Here is a 20,674-nt window from a genome sequence, read left to right on the forward strand (position 1 = left end):
CCTTCATCCCTTGCACACCAGAGGTCACTGGGCTGTCTGTATGATCTCCAGCGTGGTTCTTAGCTCCTTTCACTTCATCCCTTTCTCTCCTCTCTTTTTTTTCCTTCCCAGCTTTGACTGTCCTCAGCCAATGTTTCTCTTCAGATGCTAGAGAGCATCAGTAATGACAGGACATCCCCCCTCCTTATCCACTCTCCAAGCTCTCCTCCTCCTCTGCAGAAGTCTCCTGTCCCAGGAATAACAGCACCTCTGTTGAGCATGTTCCTGCTATCGTCTGCCTCCTTTCCTAGCTATTATTCACTGTTATCGATGGGTGTCGCCGGAGAATGATCACTCCTCATGCTCCCATGATAAGGGACCAAGCAGGAGTCCCGTGTAAGATATCAGCCCCACACTGGCAGAGCTCATCAATCAAGGGGAAATACAGCCCTGGAATAAGATCACTGCTGAGAAACAGGGTTGGAGGAATGCAATGCAGGCAGCCTGCACTGCTTCTGCTCCCGACAGCTCTGCACATGCCTCCCGCAGCGAGCACATGTCTCCAAGAGCCAGAAATCAAGAGGCTGGCAGAGCCTGCTGCAGGAAGGCTGCCTGCTTGTGCCTCCTGCCCAGCCTGAGTGGGCAGAGCCACCGGAGCTGAAGAGGACCTCAAGTCTGGGGTAGGCACCAGAGAAAGGGCAAACAGGGGATCTTGTCTTCCCAACCCTTCCAAAGAGGACTCTGAATGCTCCCTGGACTTCACCCTCTCATCCAACATCCAGGGAAACAGCCAGTCCACATTTCGGCCCAATGCTATGGGTTGCAAGATGTCATCATATTCGGATCCCTGTGGTACCTCAGTGGTGGGATGTAGATTCAAGCTGTCCTGGGTTCCCCACAAGCAGTTCCTCAGCAGTCTCCTTCCCTGGCAGCAAAGCACTCTCTGTTTTTCCAGGTTTTGTTTCTGTGGCAAAACTATCGTAAAGCAGCAGTGTGTGGGCTCTCAGCTGCCAGGGCAGGCACTCCAAAACCTTGCTTGCCAAGTTCACTTGTAGCACAATAATAAATATGGCCTCAAAAAACAGTCTAAGTTTGCACTGTACAGTACTGCTCTTTCTCAAAGCATTGCAGTCCTCAGCTTGGTAAAGTGTCTCGAAACATCTTTTACCATCTTTTCCAATTTGCCATCGCCCATCAACCCAGACAAGTCAAATGTGGTGAGGGGTCACCCAAAACTCAGAGTCTGCTCTCCAATCTACCTACTGAGGGAGTGTTCCAGATCTACCAGTGAAGTCAATGACTATGGCCATAAAACATCTGACTCGTTACCTGTACGCTGAAAATCCAACTATTGCATTAGGCACATCATCTGCTGAGCAGCATGATGAAGGAATCCAGGTTTCCTAATGAGTGCTGGCCTTTCCCATGCCCACTCTGACCACAGTAACTCCAGCTCATGGCTAGATACACTCCTTAGGACAGCTGAATTGCAATGTGCTCCGTTTCCCTAAAAAAAAAAATCCCCAGCGCAGAAGTTAGGCAAGGAGCAGTATCTGCTCTGCCTCCATGCTACCTCTGTCCTGTCCAGCTGCCTGGTTTGCATGTGTCTGACTGCCCAGCTGCCACACAACATCGTTTCCCTCGCAAAGGGCAAATGTTTCAGTCTTCCTTGCCCCTGACCACACTAAACTTGCAGTAACTTTCACTTCTTGAAGAGCTCTGCTTTCCCTCAGAGCTTAGTTGAAATTGGTCAAAGGGTTAAGCAAATTGTTAAAAGGGGATCTGAGAGGCAGCCAGGCAGTGCCATTACAGTAGTCTGAAGTAACCACATTGGCAATGCTGTATCATCTCAGTGGGGTGCCAAGTCATTCTCTCTATTCCTTGGGCTGAAGGAATATTTTATTATTCCATTCATATTGTAACAGCTTCCCCTGAAAGGCACCACTCTTGCGCATGTTTCTGTCAATGAGGGAGCTTTGCTTGTGAATGTAGTTCTGAATGTGGGGTGTTTTCTGAAATAGGCAATGGTTGCCCAAGACTTTCAGAAAGATGACGTTTGATTTAAACACCAACTGTATGAATTAATTGCTTAATATTTTGTAACTGTCCCATTATATTCATGTGCAGCCTAAGCTTTTGAAAGAAGCTGGATGCAAAATAAAACCTGGAAAAATCTCACCCGTGCAAACCTTTGCTTGATTCGCAGTGCAGCAGATGTCAGACAGACAGCAGGCTGGGAAATCTAAGACCAGCAGCAGACTACAGAGAAATATTACTAAGAATTCACATATCCTGCAGTGAGGTGTTTGTTTAATTCAACACTGTGGCGTTGAACTTGGCTGTGTGCATCTACCTTTATTCCTACTCAGTATATCCATTTTAAAGTTGTCACAGCTGGAATTTATTTCAAGTCTGTGATCTAAACCAGAAATTAAACTTCAGAATTTGTTCATACAATCTTGAAAGACATTTTAATTGTAACTTTAGGAGTAAATAAAAGAAGTTACTTTGCTTTGTATGTCTCTGACTGCAGGATTGTTTACTTATCAAATACTAACCAACTTTGATGTTAAATATTTATTTATTAATACTTAAAATTTCCATTAGTGTTTCAGTCTAATAATTCATTTTTCTCCCTCCTTTGCTAAATAATTAAATTGTTTGCAATGCCTCTATTGCAGCTTGACGTGCAGAAAATGCATTTGTCAGCTGATATTTGGACTGTAGAGATTAAATTGAGGTGGGAATCACCTATTTAAATCCTATTACACAATCTTTATTTATACTAGCATTTCCAAGGAAATCTGCAGATTTTTTGGCTGTTAATCCACTCTTTTCACCTACCTTTTCCACTGATTTGCTACCTCTTAGGAAAACCTTACAGAGAGCTTTTCCAGAGATGCCTCATACTTAGCTCCTTTGCCGTGGAAGCGGAAATGGATTCTGGTTTACACTCACCTATCACTGTCCAAACAGACAGATGTACACACGAATTGTGTTTCTGTGGGAGGAAAATACATTAACATGCTATTTGCTATACTATGTTCCCACAGCCTTTTTCTTGGAAACAGGAACAAAAACCCAGCAAACCTTTAGACCTAAACACATTTAGCATGGGACACTGTGAAGCTCTGGAGCTGGAAAGTCCGTTTTCAGTGCCAAAGTGTGCCACGCAAAAAATGTAGCAGAGACGTGTCCCCTTGCCCTGGGGAGCCTATTCAGGCAGCCCAGTCCCCTGTGAAGGCTCTCCAGCAAATCCATTTGGCCAGAGAAAATAATTTCAACCGTCTCCCAAGCTTGTCAGGTGGAGAATAAACTGTCTGCCTTAGCCTGTTTACTCAGCTGAGGTGAATGGATAGTTTAAAAAAGCACCAGCTTGCTTTCTCCACTGATGTTTGAAATGGTCAAAGCTCCACCAAAGGCAGACAGCTGTGCAATTGGAGCAATGAGGAAGAGGTGAGTGAACCCAGGAAAGGAAGGCTGAGACAGGAGACTTGGCAGGCAGGAGGTGTTTTAGGTACCACTCTGAGAGGTTACACACCTTTAGAGAGACACAGGAACAAAAAAAAGGTGAGGTAGGGACCAGCTCCAATAGAAAACATGCTATGAGATGGTGGGGTAGTGAGCTGCCAGAGTTCAACAAAGATGGTGTAGAAGCTGATCCTGAACTTTCTCCTAAACCCAGCTTGAATGCTGTCATCACTGGGCAACTCTCCCCAGATTCGTCAAGGGTGTAGGCATCATTCTTTCCTAATCAACAGCAATTACGTTTTACTAAATATAGGAACTACATTCTCTGAGCTGAATTTTATGATCTGAAGTTTTTCTTCCTTCCTTTTTTACTCAAACTGAGCGTTGCACTACTTTTGGTCGCATTTTATCTCTATGTTAGAAATGCTGAAAGAGAAGAACTTTATTATTAGAATATATAAGGGGAAAAAAAGTTCTGGAAGTATTTCTGGCTTTCTATATTAAGCTTATATTTAAAATGTAATGAAAAAAAAGCAGGGCTAGGAACACAGTTTGTCCCAAATTCACATTCATGCCGACAACAAACATACTTCTACGCATGGCAGAAGGAGCTGGGGCAGCCAATACTCTAAAATTAAATAAATTTTATGTGACTTAGTGTAGGATAACAGTGCAAATTGTTCAATGTTAATCTTTCTTTTTGGATCCTTTACTGACTCTGTTGGAGGTCTGGAGGGGTACAGGTTTGGGACAACACTTCTAAGGGATGCCAGGGTATCATCAGCAAAATAGGTGGTGTCTACCCAAGCCAGCAATGCTGTTGTGTTTAATTTACCTTTTCTCCGTCTCATCAATCTGTTCAGATCACCTGTCTGAAGGAAAAGAAGAAAAAAAGAAACTTGTGCTTTCCTTTCTCCTCTGTACACATGCAGGTAAAAGTAAGATAATTTATGGGTGGTAAAATCAAAACACAATGTTTTCAGGATTATGTTTCAAGGGATTGCTGTTTAATACTGAAAAATGAGAATATACAGGTAGTGGGGGGAAAAAAAGATATGTTCTTTAAAAAAAACCAAACTGTAATAAAACTTTCAAAGTCTGTTTTAAGCCAATGCAGGCCCTGACGAATACTGCACAGTCCCTCAGTGGATCGTCCCTCACCTTAGAGAAGAACCTGTATTTGAGCCTTATCGAGAAGAACCATTTCAGTGTTAACAGACGAGTGTTTTTAAAGAAAAAAGCGCTTCTGCAGTGAAAACAACGCTTACTAGAAGGAAAAAAAAGGTGGGTTTGTTTTTTCTGTTTTGTACTTTTGCCGTCAGAGCCACCTGAACGGCAGCTGAGGGAATCTCCGCCCCCGCCCCCGCCGCGAGTAGTGCGGCCCAGCTGAGTTGCTCCGTTGCCTCGCAACTGCCGTGGCCTGCCCGGGGGGCGGGGGGGGCCCGCCGAGCCGCCCGGAGCCCTGTGAGGGGAGGAGTGGGGGTTTGCAGGGGCTCCCTGTGGGTCGGGAGGACGCGTGGGGCAGAGGGGGTTGTTGTCTCGTCTTGTGGCAAGTCGCTCTCAGGGGCGCAGAGGGGGGTTGGGGCGAGACGACCGGCCCCCCTCCGACCGGGCTGGGCGTGAGAAGGTTGCTGCACCGGCAGGAGTACGTGTTGTGAGCCCTTCTGCCCGCTAAGAAACTCTGCTAGCTTAATTATGTAGAGTGGACATTAAAAACAAGTTTTCTGTTGTTCCTGAAGCACGATGGTGCTTTCGCAAGTCTCACACAGTACGTAATGGCTTTAAACTGCATCCCTTTCTGGTGGCGAGGGGCGTGCTGGGAGCTCTGTGAGGCTCAAAGGGATTAGAAAGCCCAAGTACTGAGAGAAGAAGGGTGATACCGTGGCCTGAGGGGAGTTGGGGTGAGTTTTGCCATTGCCTCCAAGGGAACCAGGATGTCACAGACACAGAGTCCTCCTGTTGGTGGCTTTGCACACAAAAATAGTCACATTAAGGATAGACACAGGTACCCTGGAAGACTTAAGAACATGAATCTATCAGTTCCAAGACCTTGGCACGTAAACATCCTCCCTGTATTAGCCCTTTGAGGAATACTGCAGTGTGTTATTAAAGTTGGTGAGTGATGATGGTAGTGTCACTTTAAATTACTGATAAGATTACACTGGGAATCCTTTGCTAACATAAGTCTGCCTACTGCTTTTCAAAACTTGTATTCCTGATGGGCAATGCTGACCAGGAGGAGGATGGCAGTTGTATAAATTAAAGTTGAACAACACAAGTGGAAAGAATGTAAGCCTTATGTTTAGAATTTTTTTAGCATGTTTTTGTGAGCTTGGTTGGTCTCACTACCTCAGAAGAAATTTACTGTTGTGCACAATAATACAGTTCTTCTTACAGATTTTCTGTTGCAAGTGGAAAATCTGTACTTGGAGTTGTGGAGTGGAAAATATTATTGAGGCCAGGGTACTGGTAGTACATTAGTTTAAGCTTCTTGCTTATTTATTATTTAACACTGCACAAGGCCGTAAATCAAAACAGCACTTTATGAGCTTGAAGCACCTCTCAACTTCTGCCTGAGAGATCGAAAGCAGACTACAAAACCAAACAAATACCAGAGATGAGACCATAAAATATAATGGGGGTGTGGACCTCTTCAGTCCTCAAAAGTGCTGATACAGATACGTTGGGCATCTTTTTGATGCCCTTCTTCCCTCAGACTTTCATTGATCAGTGTTAATTTTAGATTGGAGCCCTTTAAGGTCATTCAAGCCAGTTTGAGAGTGTTAAAACAACAAAAGAAACAGAATACTGCCCCTGGTGCTAAATATTTAACTTTGGAACTGTTGAATCTTAAGGAGCTGCCATAGTGTGGATTGTGCAGCCAAACTGTTGTCCAAGCAGCTGATCAGCCTTTGTGCCACTGCTCAAAGTGGCACAGGTGCAGGAAGGTGCCTCATGACTGGAGCCTGGCAGAAGTTTATGTTGCCTAGCATTGGGTGAGTTCAACATTGATACTGTGGCACCATCCTGAGCTGCGCACCCACCTTCCCGTTCATGAACAAATACAAAATGAAGGGTTTTCAGTCCCATTCTTGAGGGCTGAAAAACCCAGCATGGCTTTTGAACTCAGTACTTTTTCCAAAAGTATCTTGTCTTTTTTTCCATGCAGTTCTCCGGTTCACAGGAGAGCTATGTGTTATATTTATGAAGATAATTTCTCGTGGATGGATTGTGTCTGGTGTCATTGTGTAATATTTGCACTTGTCATTAGAGAAGTTTATGTTCTGATAACTGTGCTTACTTAACACAGGATCTATAATACCCATGGCCTTCTGGGTTTACAGTTATCTTCACTAAACAAATAACCCAGATGATGCTATCCAAACAAAAGATTCAAATGCCAATTTTCTTATCCCTCATATTAATGTTTAAAAACTAAAAATGAATCTGCAAGTTAACAACTGAGACACTCAGGAGAGACTGGAAGAACATCTTTGCAGAAATCAGTTTGGATAGTGGAATTATCAGAAGAACCTTCTCTCCTTCACTGTGCTGGGAGATGCGAAGGAAGAGAGATGTTTCACACAGTTCTGTAAGCCAAATATCCCCAGTAAGCCCTAGAACAGAGGAACCTTCCCAAAGTGCTAGGGCTTGCAGTGATAGCAAGGTTTCCTGGAATCACTCTGTCCCTGTACTTAGCACACACAGAGTAACCTGCTTCAGTAGGGAAAAAAGTAACTCCCTCTCCTAAATGTTTTTTTGCCAGTTTTAGGCAACAGCTGTTACCAGTGCAAGAGAAGATGTTTTGATCATTATGTTATTTTGATTCACCCCCAGGTGCTGAGGAATTTTAGTACTATTCGGGCTCCATCTCTGTCCTAACATGGACATGGTTCAATCAGCCTCCACAGAAATCATGATTGCTAAGAAATCCCTCCAGAAAATACCCAGTGTCCTGGATAGTCTAGTGGAGGAACCTAAAAAAAGACGTGCTGTCCCAAATCACCTGCTAGAATCAAGTAAGTTTCTGCTCTCTGACTGTTCCTCAGCCTTGGAACAATCCTATGAGGCACTTCGCTATTATATTTCAGGAAATAAATAGTCAGGAAATAAGTAGTGTCTGTACTGATCCTGGCTGACTTTAAAGTTTTGGGGTGGCCTGTTAAAGCCATAATGTGAAGAGATAAACCAGTGACAAGATCATGGCTCTGGTAGGGTAGTAGATGCTGCCTTAACTTTCCATTTAAAGAGTCATGCCTGTTTAACAGGAGAAATAATCTGTCTCTTTTTTTTCTCTATAAAACATTGAGTGCAACATAAATATACTTAATCAATGTAAGTAACAATCATGTGTGTTTCATCTGACCTCTTTTTCTTCCTGTTTTATTCTCTGTCTCTGTAGAGATTTACTCAGAACTTCATAGGAGCAAGGTTATACAGGCTGAGCCTGCTCTGTTACACTATGGAGGGTATGAAGTTGGAAAACATCACCAACAGATGCTGGTAAGTATCAGAGCAGGGATCCTCTTGGGGTTTATAAAAGGATAACAGAAGCTGAGTAGACTGCTTGTGGTTGTGAGGCCTTTTGCTCTATGGAGTGCTCTAAAAAGCTGCACTTAAAATCAGTGGCCCTGCGGTAACGAAACAGACAAGTACCATGCTGTGTGCATCACTGTCCTTTACAGTCTCTGTTTTACTTTTCTGTTTCCCATGTCTGTGAGCAGTGTTAGTGATGGGTGAGTTGCACGTCATGAATGAAGGACTCATGCTTGAACTCCATAGGAGACCGTGATCAAAATGTACTTGGACCATCACTATGTCTGCAAACATGTTCACTGGTGGGAAAACATTGAAAGCACCTCTGGCCTTCTGCCAAGAGCAATTTAATCTAAGAAAAGAAACTCAGTGAATAGGTTTGATTACTTTTCCTTATGAATAGCTTGGTTATTTCCTTTTCTTCTCTCTGCTTTCCCTTTGTCTGCTACCTTTATTCATGTGGTAAGTGTTTTGAGGCAGAGGATGGGTGATTATGGTGGACTAGGTTCTCCAGATATAGTGAAAGTAAGCAAGAGGCAGGAGACTTTTTAGGCAGAACTGTCACCATACAAAGGTTTGTTACTTTGTGATCCAAAACAAAACCATGGAATTTGACAACATTTCTGTTGTTTCAGAACTCTGTAAAAGCAAAGTCAATAGGTTGTTTCATTTTTTTGTTTCTTTTGCCCATAGCAAAACAGGACCAGAATTTGCTTCAACAGTAGTGTCTTATTTAGCAAGACGAGCTGTTATTCCTAGGTAAGGAATTGTGACTTGGTCCCAAAGAATAAAATGCAGGATGCAAGGTTTACATGATTTTCTTTTAAATTCAGAGCATATTCAAAACTATTTCTGCTAAAATAAAAGTTATTACTTCCTCGTTTAATACAGCTTCTTTGCTGTGGATAGTCTCACAAAAAGTGTAGTTTGCATTCTCAATTGACCTCTTATATTGTAACGTGTTTTGCAGTTTTGATTTTCTTTTGTTCTGCAGAAGCTGACAAATATTTCTGGCGATGTAACAAACCTTCACATAATACCACCTCAGACAAAGTATTTTCAGATCAAGTACAACAAAACAGTAAGTGTCAGAAAGCCTTCACACTGCTCTTTGCATGCAGCACTGGTTTTGTGCCATATAAGCATCTTTTACATATGTTCTGTCTTATTTTGGGTCATTTTCTAGCACCGGCTTGTCCCTGGCTTGTCATATGATGTTACTGTTGATTTTTGTCCTGATGAGTGGCGGTATTACTATGACTGCATCCGAATTCACTGTGAGGTGAGGATTTGTTATAAAATATGTTTACAGTTGTAATGGATGAAACAACTATTAGGACATGATAGTAATGATAAAGGTACAGTTAATCTCCTAGAGCCACCTGGGTTTATTCTCAGTAAGTCCAGATTGAAGTATTTAATTGTAAGCATTTTAAATTTTTCTCTCTGTAAACATCCCAGAGCTGTGGGTAGAATATCCTCCTTATTCTGTTATTCTTTGCCAGTAGATCAGTCTTTATGCCACACTGATTTAATGTCTTAGCTGAGTGGGCTTGGAGGAGCTCTAGAGAGTTGCTGAAAGTATGGAAAGACAGATGGATGCTGAAAGCAGGTAGAATATCAGTATCCTGAGGTGCAACACAGTGATGATGTTCAAGGTGTTTTATGCCTACTTACTGGCCAACTACTACAGAAACTTTTCCTTTCCATGACATTTATTCATTTTAAGAAATAAATATTTACCTTTTTTTTTGCAGGGAGAAGATACATTACTTGTTCCTATTCATGCTTATCCTGCTGTGAATGTTGTAGAATTTCCATCATTTATAAATCTGTCTGACGTATCAGTTGGTAAGAGGTGAGTTGAGGACAGGTATTTACCCACATTTTCTGAGACATGCACAAAATTGGAAAAATCTCATTTTCCTTTATTTGTACAATTTAACATCTTGGAAGCTTTAAGGAAGTCAGCTATCATCTGGACTGCAAAATAATTATGTGTATGAACTGTTTCAAGTGCACATTCACAGGGAAATAAATGCTGTGCAAACTGAACATATACGTAGATGGAACTGGGGTTTCAGACTGAAATTGGTGCAGATTCACTTCATCATATGGTGAAGCAATATGGCTGCTTTTCATAATCTTTACACTCCCAAGTGCTATGTCTTTTTAGCATTAATAAGTTCTAAGTGAATCGATCTTCCTTTCAAGTTGAAGGGTTCTGGAAATGAAGGTATGAGCTGGTAATGGTAGGTGTAAGTGAGAGCAAATGGCTAATCTCAGTCCAGAGATTGAACAGTCGTTGGATTTGCTGCTTATATTTAAAGTGATCTTCTGACATGGAGATCCAAATGGTATAGATTTCACCTTACTCTGGCTGTTGCATAGATGTAATACTGGCTGTTCTCATGAAGTAATTGGTAATAATTGTTAATAAGAAACTGAGAAGGGGAAAAGGAGAAGGGAGATCCTGTTTATTAGGGTCTAGTTCTGTAGTATATTGACTGTATTAATTGTAATTACAGTGATTTGTGTTAGTGTAAAGATTTGAGTGAATTCTAGCAACTGAAGGTCTTAGCTAAGTGTTGTTTTAGCCTATGAGTAGGAAGTAAATTGTGAATTTTTACCGAAGCACAGAAATATGAATAGGCAAGGCACATATAAAGAAAATGCAAAATTCTGCAGTAAAAATGAGACCAGCATTGTAGAGTGAACATTTGTGTCTTTTTGTTTATTTGTTTTTCTAATGCCCCTTAATCTGTTAAACTCTAGTGAATCCCTCAGAAGTGAAGTTGCAGCTTTCTCACAGACTGAACATAGCTCCTGACTTTCCGGGTGCCTCTAGGCATGAGGCAATTCTATTTCTTTGCCCCGTTTTTTTAATAACAAGTGCTGAAGTATACAGAATTTTCATATTCTCAGAATACAGAGATGAGATTAGACAGAGTACAAAATACAATTTAAATAACGGGAAAATTTTTCAACACAACAGATATGCCCAGAGTCATGCCCCTGAGGGAATTTGAAGAGTTCTTGAAGAGAAAACTGATGGTTTCAAACCATAGTTTTTACTGGCATTTTTCATCATTAGACTATCAAAAATTTTCCTAAGAATGAAAGTTCCCTGAGATACTTGGTACAGAATCCAAGGGACTATGGAGTCAAACTATAGCCCGCTGAAGTCAAGAGAAACACTTCCTTTTACTTCTGTAAGAGTAGGAGAAGTCCTATATTCTGCCACCCGGCTTTCTCCTTAGATACAGAAGGTCTATAATGCAATAGATGGCATAATTGTATTGTTTCTAGGGCACTTTGGTTACTGTAGAAGCTGCACAATGCCTTAAAACAAATTGTCTCCCCAGTCTGCTGTTACGTCTTCTTCATGAGCAGGACATAGTAAAACAGATAAAAAAAGACTTTGTTATTATTGTTTATTTCCTTAGGCATTTCAAAATGTACTTTTCGAAACAACACTCTGTATAACGTGCATTCTTTGCTAATCAGGAGAATAGGATTTCAGTCAGACAGTTTACAAAAAACAGAAATAAGCCTGGGTAAATTGGTCTTGATTTGTAGGATGATGGATGGTGTTACACCAATCCTTTTGTGTTTCAATTTGATACATGAAAATAGATTCGTACAAAAGCAAGACGGCTTGAAAAGATGTGTGCTAATATCCCTCACACAACCAGTGTGAGACATAAAGGGCTTTTATGAAAATCAGGCCACAGCATCATTATTTCTACGGTGGTTAAAGTCCAGTCACTCTGATGTGCTGGCGTTTTCAACACTTTTGAAGACTGTACAGAATCTTTTCTCATCGTTTTCCACAGGAAGGGCCATAGGAGGAGGCTGATTTCTGGTTCTGTACTTATTGTTGCAGCAGTTTGGATTGTTTGTACTTGCTACATATTGCAGTTTGTAAGAATGTGAGGGTACACATAACTTCTAAGAAGTAATTTTTTTAAATTTTTCTGTAATCAAATTCTGTATGAGTAGGGGAAAGTAAGTTAAGGTGTATCCAGCATTTAAATCCAGATTAAGCTCTCATTTCCTCACCGAGTGAAGGATCTGAAATATTTTGCTATTTTGGAACAACAAGGAATGACTGTTTTCACATTAATAAGTAAACCATCCCTCTGAACACAGATAAATTCAGTGCTTGTTGTGTATAATATAATTTTCCAGCTTGTAATTGATGATCAACTGTAGTTTTATTAATTTCTTTCTTCCTTTCTCTCTTTTCAGTAAGGAGTATGTTATCCCGTTGCAGTGCAGCTGCCCAATAGATTTTGAATTCCACATTGATTTTATTCAGCCTCACAGAGCCTTCACTGTCCAGCCAACATTTGGTAGATTAAACTTATTTAAAATTCTAAACGTTAAATCTGTATTTATTAAGCATAGTTACTTGTGACAGTGCATTCAGTGCTGTACAGAAAAAGCCTGTGCCTCAGACTGTTTCCATGTAAATGCGGGCTGATAAATATTAGTAATATGCAGCCTTATGGCACATAGCCGTCTGTGACTGGTAGATTCTTTTTGTCAATGCCCAGCTGCAGACCTCTGGCAAAATATGGGACATCCCACACAGTCCATCCGGCCTTTGTCTACTCTCTTTTTCTGTATGGCCTTTGGAAAGGAGAGAGGCAGGAAGCCCAGCATTCACCTCTGTATCACACCTTTCCCCAAGGACTGTCTGGCTCCTGCCCCATTAAAGGAACAGATACCTGTCTTTGTGGAAAGATGTGCATCATGTTACTTGATTGAGAGCACAGAGGAAATAAAAGGTGAACTCTGCTCTATCAAACATACCCCCCTACCTGTTTTTCCCTAGTGGTCTGGAAGAATTTGGTAGAATTGTGTCTGTTGCTTCAGGAGCCATTACAGTGATGGGCACAAAACACATCACTGCAGATGGTTCATGGGACAGCAGTGGATATTAGGTTCAGTCTAGGCCTCTGTGTACAGGCTTCAGAAGAGGCGCGGACCTTTGTCTCTGGTACGTTTGGCTGTTTTCATGCCTAATGTTGGAGAGGGCTCTGTCTTGAGGCAGACCTAACTATTAGCAGGTCAGTTGTGATTGTTGTTACATTTGCCAGGTGTCTGCAGAAGCATGTAAGTGGCCAGGTGTTCTGATAAAAATGTGTAAGTGAATGAGACCTGGCTGAATAATCCACTTAGGCAGCCTGGTCAATTCTGTGAAAATATATAAAGATCTAAATAAATAAAAACCGTCATAAATCTGACATTTAGTGCCATTCATTACACTGGAATTTAAACTTTGATTATTTATACGCCTCAATAAAAGTTGCTGTTGTTCCTGTATGTACAGTGGTATGAATTTGCCCTGTCTTGTCAGATGGATTTTCATTCTCCTGAGGTAGTACTTGAATTCTATCAGATGTGTGATCCACAAAGATGAACTATGCTGCTGCCTTGTTTTGGGTCACTTTTTCAGGATAATATTCTTTTTCACTTTGTGCTTAAAGAAGTTTTGATATATCAAAGGAGGAAAGGAACAATATTACAATTTAGTAAAACTAGGGAGAAGCTGTAAAATCATCAGGAAGTTTTTAGGGTTTTTGCACAGTCATAGACAAAGTGGCTGGAACTAATTCATGCTTCCGAAGTTGGCTTAGTTCTTGGGAGAAAGGGGAACAAAAATATTCTGGGAAAAAACATCAACCCAGTAAAAGTTAATTCAGAGACTTTGGTAGCTAGAAACTCTGAGGTGCTGAAGGCCATCTGAAAAGCACTAAGAAGTTTCAGCTCCTACTCAAGCCATTTTGCTGAGATCAGTAGTGGTTAAATACTCTTGACAAATACAAACACACAAAACAAATGATGAAACTACTGGTGTTTAAAACTACAGGATGCAGAAAACCAGGCAGTGATCATTTTACAGAGATAAGAAATTAATATTTCTGATGAGCTGAATAAACTCCTTGTTGCAGAAATGCTGAGGAACATCAGGGCCTATATCCTGGGATTGCACTGAATGTTTAGGAATATGAAGAGTGGTTAATGTGGTTGAGAAAATAAAGGAATAAGCGGCTAAGGAAGTAAGACCAAGTCGAGACAGGTAATGCATCAAATCCAGATGATTCCCACAACTTGGAAGAGCACAGAGGAATATGTTTATAATTATTTGGTCATGAAATCAGGAAGTGCCAGAGACTTAAGACTGACAGATGCAAGTGAAGAATTTCTGCATGTGAGCAGGCAATTATTTTCAGAACACTAGTCTTACTGTCAAATCTTTCTGCTGTTGTGAAGTGTCTCTCACTATCTAGCAATAGATAGTTCTTGAAAGACACTTTGAGACCTGAAACATTTTCCAGGCCTACTGCCATCCATTCAAACATTGTTTTAAAAAAATGTAGTCCAGCATACTTAAGTGGGTTCACGTTAGATGGACTCTTACTGGTTTTCTCCTCTAATCGCAGGAATCATTCCAGGCAATGGAAAAGTGGAAGTAACTGTGAAATATTCCCCTCTTCAGTATGGAACAGCACAAATGGCAATGCAGTTACGGATTTCACAGTTTCACTCAAAACCCTATAGATGTGTATTCACAGGAACATCAACACCACATCTGGGTCTAATGTATGTGTGGCCGACTTTTGCCCAGTGCTAAAAAATATCTGTGTAATAGTATTCTGTGCCATTTTGCTGTAGTAATTTTAAGCATTTGTATCTATGGAGACTTAAAATGCACTAATGTAATTCGACTGTTAATAGATGTACCTGCTCTCTTACACCATTTGTTCAGAACACCCTTAATCTGTATGAAGTGAAACTGTGCCAAAGCAAAACTAAATAGAAGTTACAAATCCTTAAAAATAGTGTTGAGCATCCTCAGCCTCTGTAATGCCTGCTCTGTGTTATTCTTATTGCTGAAGCCTTGCAAGATACAGGGGGTTTTGAGCAATAGGGTATTTTGGGCTGTACATAATTTTTTGTGAGCTCTAAAGATTAGAAAGTTTGGTTCCAGTTGTAATCTGGGAGAGAAATTTCTAGTCTCCTTGTATATCTAAAGGTGATATAAATGCATGTATTAGACATATATGCCATTTACAGAGTACTTATAAGAGCAATGTCTGTCCTTCTGACACCTAGAAAAGAACGTTTTGACAAACAACGAAGTCATCCAGAAAAAAAATCTGCATCTGCAGGAAAATCTGTTGTATGGAGAAGAGACCAATTCAGCCAACAACAATCAAGGCCTATTCAAAAAATAAAGGTGTGAAGAGATAATAATCACAAGTACTTTTCTGGGCTGAAAATCTTTCTTATTTCTATTTCTTCCTATTAATTTATATCTCATAGGAAATTGAATGCCAGAACCTCAGATTCCCCACAGACTTGTCAAATCCATATGCTGTAGCTACTGTTTTGAATCAGGAACCAGGCAAATTGAAGATTAAGGACTTGAAAGAAGGTAATGTCATTAAGCAGCATAAACTTGGTCTTAGCATTATGTGTAGGTTTCTAATGAGTAACTCTGATGAGCTTCAGAATTGCTGAGGTGATGTGCTTGTAGTTTCCGTAAGGATTTTCACCTTAGCTTTTTGTATTAATGAGTTCAGTTATCTTAATGGGTGGATTTTGCAATTAAAAATTCAATCTAGTTTGAGGTGTGATATGGCTTTCTGATATCTCTGCAGCCCTTTGCCAAGGCAGTGAAGGAATAAAAACTAGACAGATGAAGGAAGCTATATTTGAACTAAAAGTCAAACAAAATATTCAGGAAGAGGAAGCCAATCATCTGAAGTGGTAAGTGTTAATTAACCCCATTAACAACACTGGGGTTTGCTTAACTAAGGCCTCTATGAATTATGTATGCAATATCCACTAGTGCGTAATGCTGCTACTTCATGTCCTGATAGGTTTGTTTTACAGCTAAGTTACTGTTTTACTTTCATCTTTTCAGTCTCAATAGTAATCCATAGTAGTACCCAAAGAAGTCTTTGATTGTATTATGGTTGTATTCAGAAAGAAACCTGCTGAAAACCTTGTTCACCTAACCTTGTTCTCATGCACCTCGTCTTGTGTCCTTAGGAGGAAAGGAAGTTTTTGTCATGGTGGTCAATAAATCAAGGCTAAAATGTATAATGGAGGGAACAGAATTGGACATGTACACCAAATGGCATAAAGCAAAACAGTCATGTGTGTAAGCGCAGTGTTTTCATTGCAAGCCGTAGATCTGCTCTTATGCTGAATGTTTGGACCCCTAGACACCTTAGGAAGAGGAGAATAAGTCTGTTAACGTTTAAATAAAGCAAACTGCACATTCAGTAAAGCATTTTTCTTTCCTCCACTGTAAATGCAGGCAAGTTCATAAAGGGGAAGATCCAATCTCTGTGGAAATTAGAAAAGAGATTATTGAAAACCGACAGAGGGAAGAAAAGCAATATAAGGTCAGTTCTTGCTGTTTTTCCTATAAATTTAAAATCAAAGTTATACTTTCAGATTATGCAGTGCACTAGTGAATTGTATTGATCTATTTCTTCAGTTTTTCTTCATGCATTAATGCAAACCTTCCTGCAGTTATATCTTTATTATGCGTGTGTATCACTTTTCTGAGGTGGTTTTATCTTGGAGGCAGGCTGAGAAAAGGATAAGTTATTAATGGAAATGTAACTAGATATTTGCCCAACCTAGCAGATTTGCACCCAGCCACTCAGCCTCATCACAGTGCAACATTGCAGCATGATCCTGTCAGCACCATGGCCGTATCCAACCTTCTGTTTATACTGTGCCTCTCTGAAGAGCTGACGTCCTGAATGGCTCACAGTGAAAGAGCTAAACCCCGTCAGTACTCTCATGCAGAGCCATGGGGAGATAATTACTCAAGAGAATGCTCTACACCTTTACCCTTCCTCTCTTTGGTTTCTTCCAGTCACCCCAGACTGCAGGTCATCTTCCATGGAGGTGACAGCAGCAATACTTGCTGGCAGATAATATTTTTCCCCATGTGGCACAGAGCTCAGGGACTGGTACGGCTTATCCCTCTTCTCCTTCCTCCTGGATATTCAAGTAGCATCTGACATCCCGGAGCTGTTTATGGAGTAAAATGTTTTATAGATAAAAGCTTAATCTATATACTGAATAAACATTGTGAATTAATTCAAACATTATATTTAATACTAACAAAAGAGGAAGTGAGTAAAAAGAGCATCTGAATTGTGAGATTGTTGTATCACTGAATTAGGTGTATGTTAACTTTGTTTAGAAATATTCATTTACTCAGCTGTTGGCCATAGGGGCTCTGGCTGGTTTCATAGTTGCCTTCATGGCAGAGGCATAATTTTGCTCATGCTATCAGTTTGTTCACCTTGAGTGTCATTAGGCCTCACAGAGTTATTATTATCCCTCCATCATTTCCTTGAGTGGCCACTATGTTATACAGCCTGGGAATGGCTGTCCTGGAGACCTTTAACTGGTCTGTCTTCCACTGTACTAACTAAAACCTCAGCCCATGAAAATAACAGGAATTTCACTCTGCAAAATAACCCCTAGGTCTTTGTTTAAGACATAATGGCATCCTGGAAATTAAACAATAGGTAAGTAGGACTGGGATGGAAGAGACATGATGAAAAGAAGCACTGGTATTTATCCAGCATGCCTGAACACTTTGAGAGGGTCTCAAAGAAGTGAAGGGATATCAGTAGTAAACTGTTTAACACATGAACAGACTAAAGAGCTGGCACCATTAGAACCCATGACAGAGATATTCACAGAACATAGGAAAGCTGTAGGGAATTTCTGTAGCACCGTTGTCAGGGAAGATCTGTTCGCGTGCTAACTTATGGTGTTTGTTCTGTCTGTTCTTTCTGGCTGATTCTGGCTATGCAAAGCAAACTGTTTCATTAGGGCAGGGATCTGACTGAAATTTAGGCCCAAAAAGACATTATTTTACTTTGACTTGCTCAAGAGTTGCAATAATCACTCCCTAGAAGGAAATGAAGTCTGTGTTTTGTCAAGCACCTCCAGAATGTTACATTGTGAGTTCTACTAATTGTAAGGGAGAAAAAATTCACTGGATGCTTTGTACTAATGTGATTGTTCTTCTTGGTGACAAATTAGATTGAAAGAGGAGATCCTGTCATAGAACAGGAGTTTCAAAGGAATGAAGTAGAAGTTTCTTTCAGACGTGTTATCCGGCCTGTTGACCAGGTTTGTTTACATGTCATTATCACTTGCTCTATGTTACTATCACCTACTAAGCTAACTAACAGCTATATATATTTGGCACTGAATACCTTTCCTCCTAATATTCCCATTTCTGTGTCAGTGTCTTATTTCTCATTTTACTTTTAGTACAGTAGGGCTAGCACTGTGCTACATGCACACCTCATCCTATGATGATCTAGTATGAGAGACAAGTGGAAATCTGCAGGCCTAACCTGAGATTCACATTGCTTGTTTCTGAAAGTTCTCTCAGGAGTAGCTTTCTCATGCCTAAACGTAAGGTTAAACATATCACAGGATTTGCAACATTTACCCACAGGTCAGATTGACATTCAAAGTTCCTTAAGTAGCAGAGTATCTATTAAACAAATCTTCCAATAATCCTAGGAAATGGATCATAGGAAGTACCTCACACCACAGAGAAGGACAAAAAAAATCTAAGTAGCAGGAAAGTTCCTTTTTACTTGTGTTCAAAGAGCATTCCCACAATTTAAGACATTAAATATAGAGACATCACCGCTGTCTCAAGAACCAGAGTTCACTAACATGGGGAGGTTATTATGAGGAATTATCACTCATAGGTTTACCCTGATCTTTCACCCTTCAGTGGGTATGTGCTATCAGCCATTATTGGAGACGGGATACTGGTTTTCCTGGGCCCCTGGCTTGAGCCCTTACATCTATTCCAACTTCATGTCTGTGCAAGATGAAGCATGTACTCAGTAGACACCTAGTCCATTCTCTCCACTGCCTGACTGCCCATGTATTGCACTTAAGTCATAGTAAGTGGTTGTCATTTATGTGTGGATGCAGACCATGCTACATTATCTCTGCATTCTCCATGCTGCATCTGCAAATATTTGGTGATTACCTCCCATTAAGCCCTGCAGTGAAGACTGCTGGTTAAATGCCAATACTGCGAATGTTTTCATTTGACTTAATTTCAGTGTTTAGAAATAACATGGATTCAGGCCAAGGAATGGCTTGGGCTAGAGGAAATTCCTCCCTTGTCTAGCTGTAAAAAGGGTGCCCATTTTATTTTCTCTCATTTTTTTTTCTTTTTTAAAAATACAATACAGCATCCAAGTGTCCATCCCACATTCGACTTGCTCCATAATGACCCTTGGGACAACAGAAACAGAATGTTGAGGAAATTCCAACAGGCAGCATACAAGGTAATGTGAACAACCAGAATCCAGTGTGATAGCATGATGTCTTGGAAATAGAACAAAAGAACATGCAAACTATCGTGTAAGGAGTCTTTACAGCTAGCCAGGGATTTGATAGTTTAATAAATATGTCCCTATTTCACCAGTAAATAAGGATCTGTGATAAGTTTTGTGTTCATCTGCTTCTTCTGCTGGTCTTTAGTATTGCAATCAATACTAAACAAATGCAGACATATTTAAATTATTTTTTAAAAGAAAATATTTCAAAATGCATATAGAATTTTGTGCCCAGTTTTGGGCTTCTAGTACAAGAAAGACATCAATACGCTGGAGTGAGTTCATTGTGGGGCCACCAAGATAGATGAGGTCTGGAGCACTCACTCTGTGAGGAGACACTTACTCAGCATGGAGAGGGAAAGTGAGGGGAGAGAGCAGCACCTTCCAGCACCTCTGAGGAGGCTGTTGATGATGGAGCCAGGATCTTTGCAGTGGTGCATGGTGGGAACATGGGAAACAATGGACATAAATTCAAATAAGAGAGGTATTGAGTGTATGTAAAGAAAGCGTTTTTCACTGTGAAGACAGTCAACCATTGGAGCAGGTTGCCCAAAGAGATGGTGCAGTCTACATCCTTGGATGTAGACTGTCAAGACCAGACTGGATAAAGCCCTGAGCAACTTGGTCTGATCTCATCACTGACCTTGCTTGCAGCAGGAGGTTGGACTAAGACCTCCTAAGATCCCTTCCAATCTGGAAGCTAAAGTCTAAATCAGTAAAATCACTTATCGCATTGGGTTTAAATATTATCTTGCAAGAATGTTAGGAGTTGGAAGGGACTTCGAAAGCTCATCCAGTCTAACCCCCCTGCCAGAGCGGGATCACCCAGACCAGGTCACACAGGAACACGTCCAGGTGGGTTTTGAATGTCTCCAGAGAAGGAGACTCCACAACCTCTCTGGGCAGCCTGGGCCAGGGCTCTGTCACCCTCACAGTGAAATAGTTTTTCCTCATGTTCACATGGAACCTCCTATGCTCCAGTTTGCTCCCATTGCCCCTTGTCTTAGCCATTTGACATCAGAGAGAAGAGCCTGGCTCCTTCCTCCTGACACTCGCCCTTTACAAATTTATAAACATTAATGAGGATTATTCATTTCACAGTAAATCTAAATGCAACAAGCAATATGGAATTTTTCTGCTCTCCTAGTATCTAGTTTGGATTTTCTTCTCCAATCTATTCACAATATTAGGCTCAATATAGAGGTCTTGAAATGATATGCTCTTTCCTGTATTGCTGTCGTGGTTTAGGGCTGGGCTGGCCA

General features: G+C 40.8%; 1 protein-coding gene across 1 annotated transcript; it reads left to right on the forward strand.

Moving 5' to 3' along the window:
- Nucleotides 1-7,333: 7,333 nt before the first annotated feature.
- On the forward strand, nt 7,334-19,412 carry CFAP221 (cilia and flagella associated protein 221). The gene is given in 13 exon segments (XM_010193610.1): nt 7,334-7,469; nt 7,853-7,953; nt 8,981-9,067; nt 9,173-9,268; nt 9,744-9,844; nt 12,238-12,341; nt 14,439-14,598; nt 15,112-15,235; nt 15,322-15,433; nt 15,660-15,768; nt 16,325-16,412; nt 18,082-18,171; nt 19,266-19,412. Coding segments are annotated over 13 exon segments (1,455 nt in total).
- Nucleotides 19,413-20,674: the final 1,262 nt, after the last annotated feature.

Source organism: Mesitornis unicolor, unplaced genomic scaffold (genome assembly GCF_000695765.1).
Source record: "Mesitornis unicolor isolate BGI_N332 unplaced genomic scaffold, ASM69576v1 scaffold29741, whole genome shotgun sequence".
In the NCBI taxonomy this organism is placed as follows: Eukaryota; Metazoa; Chordata; class Aves; order Mesitornithiformes; family Mesitornithidae; genus Mesitornis; species Mesitornis unicolor.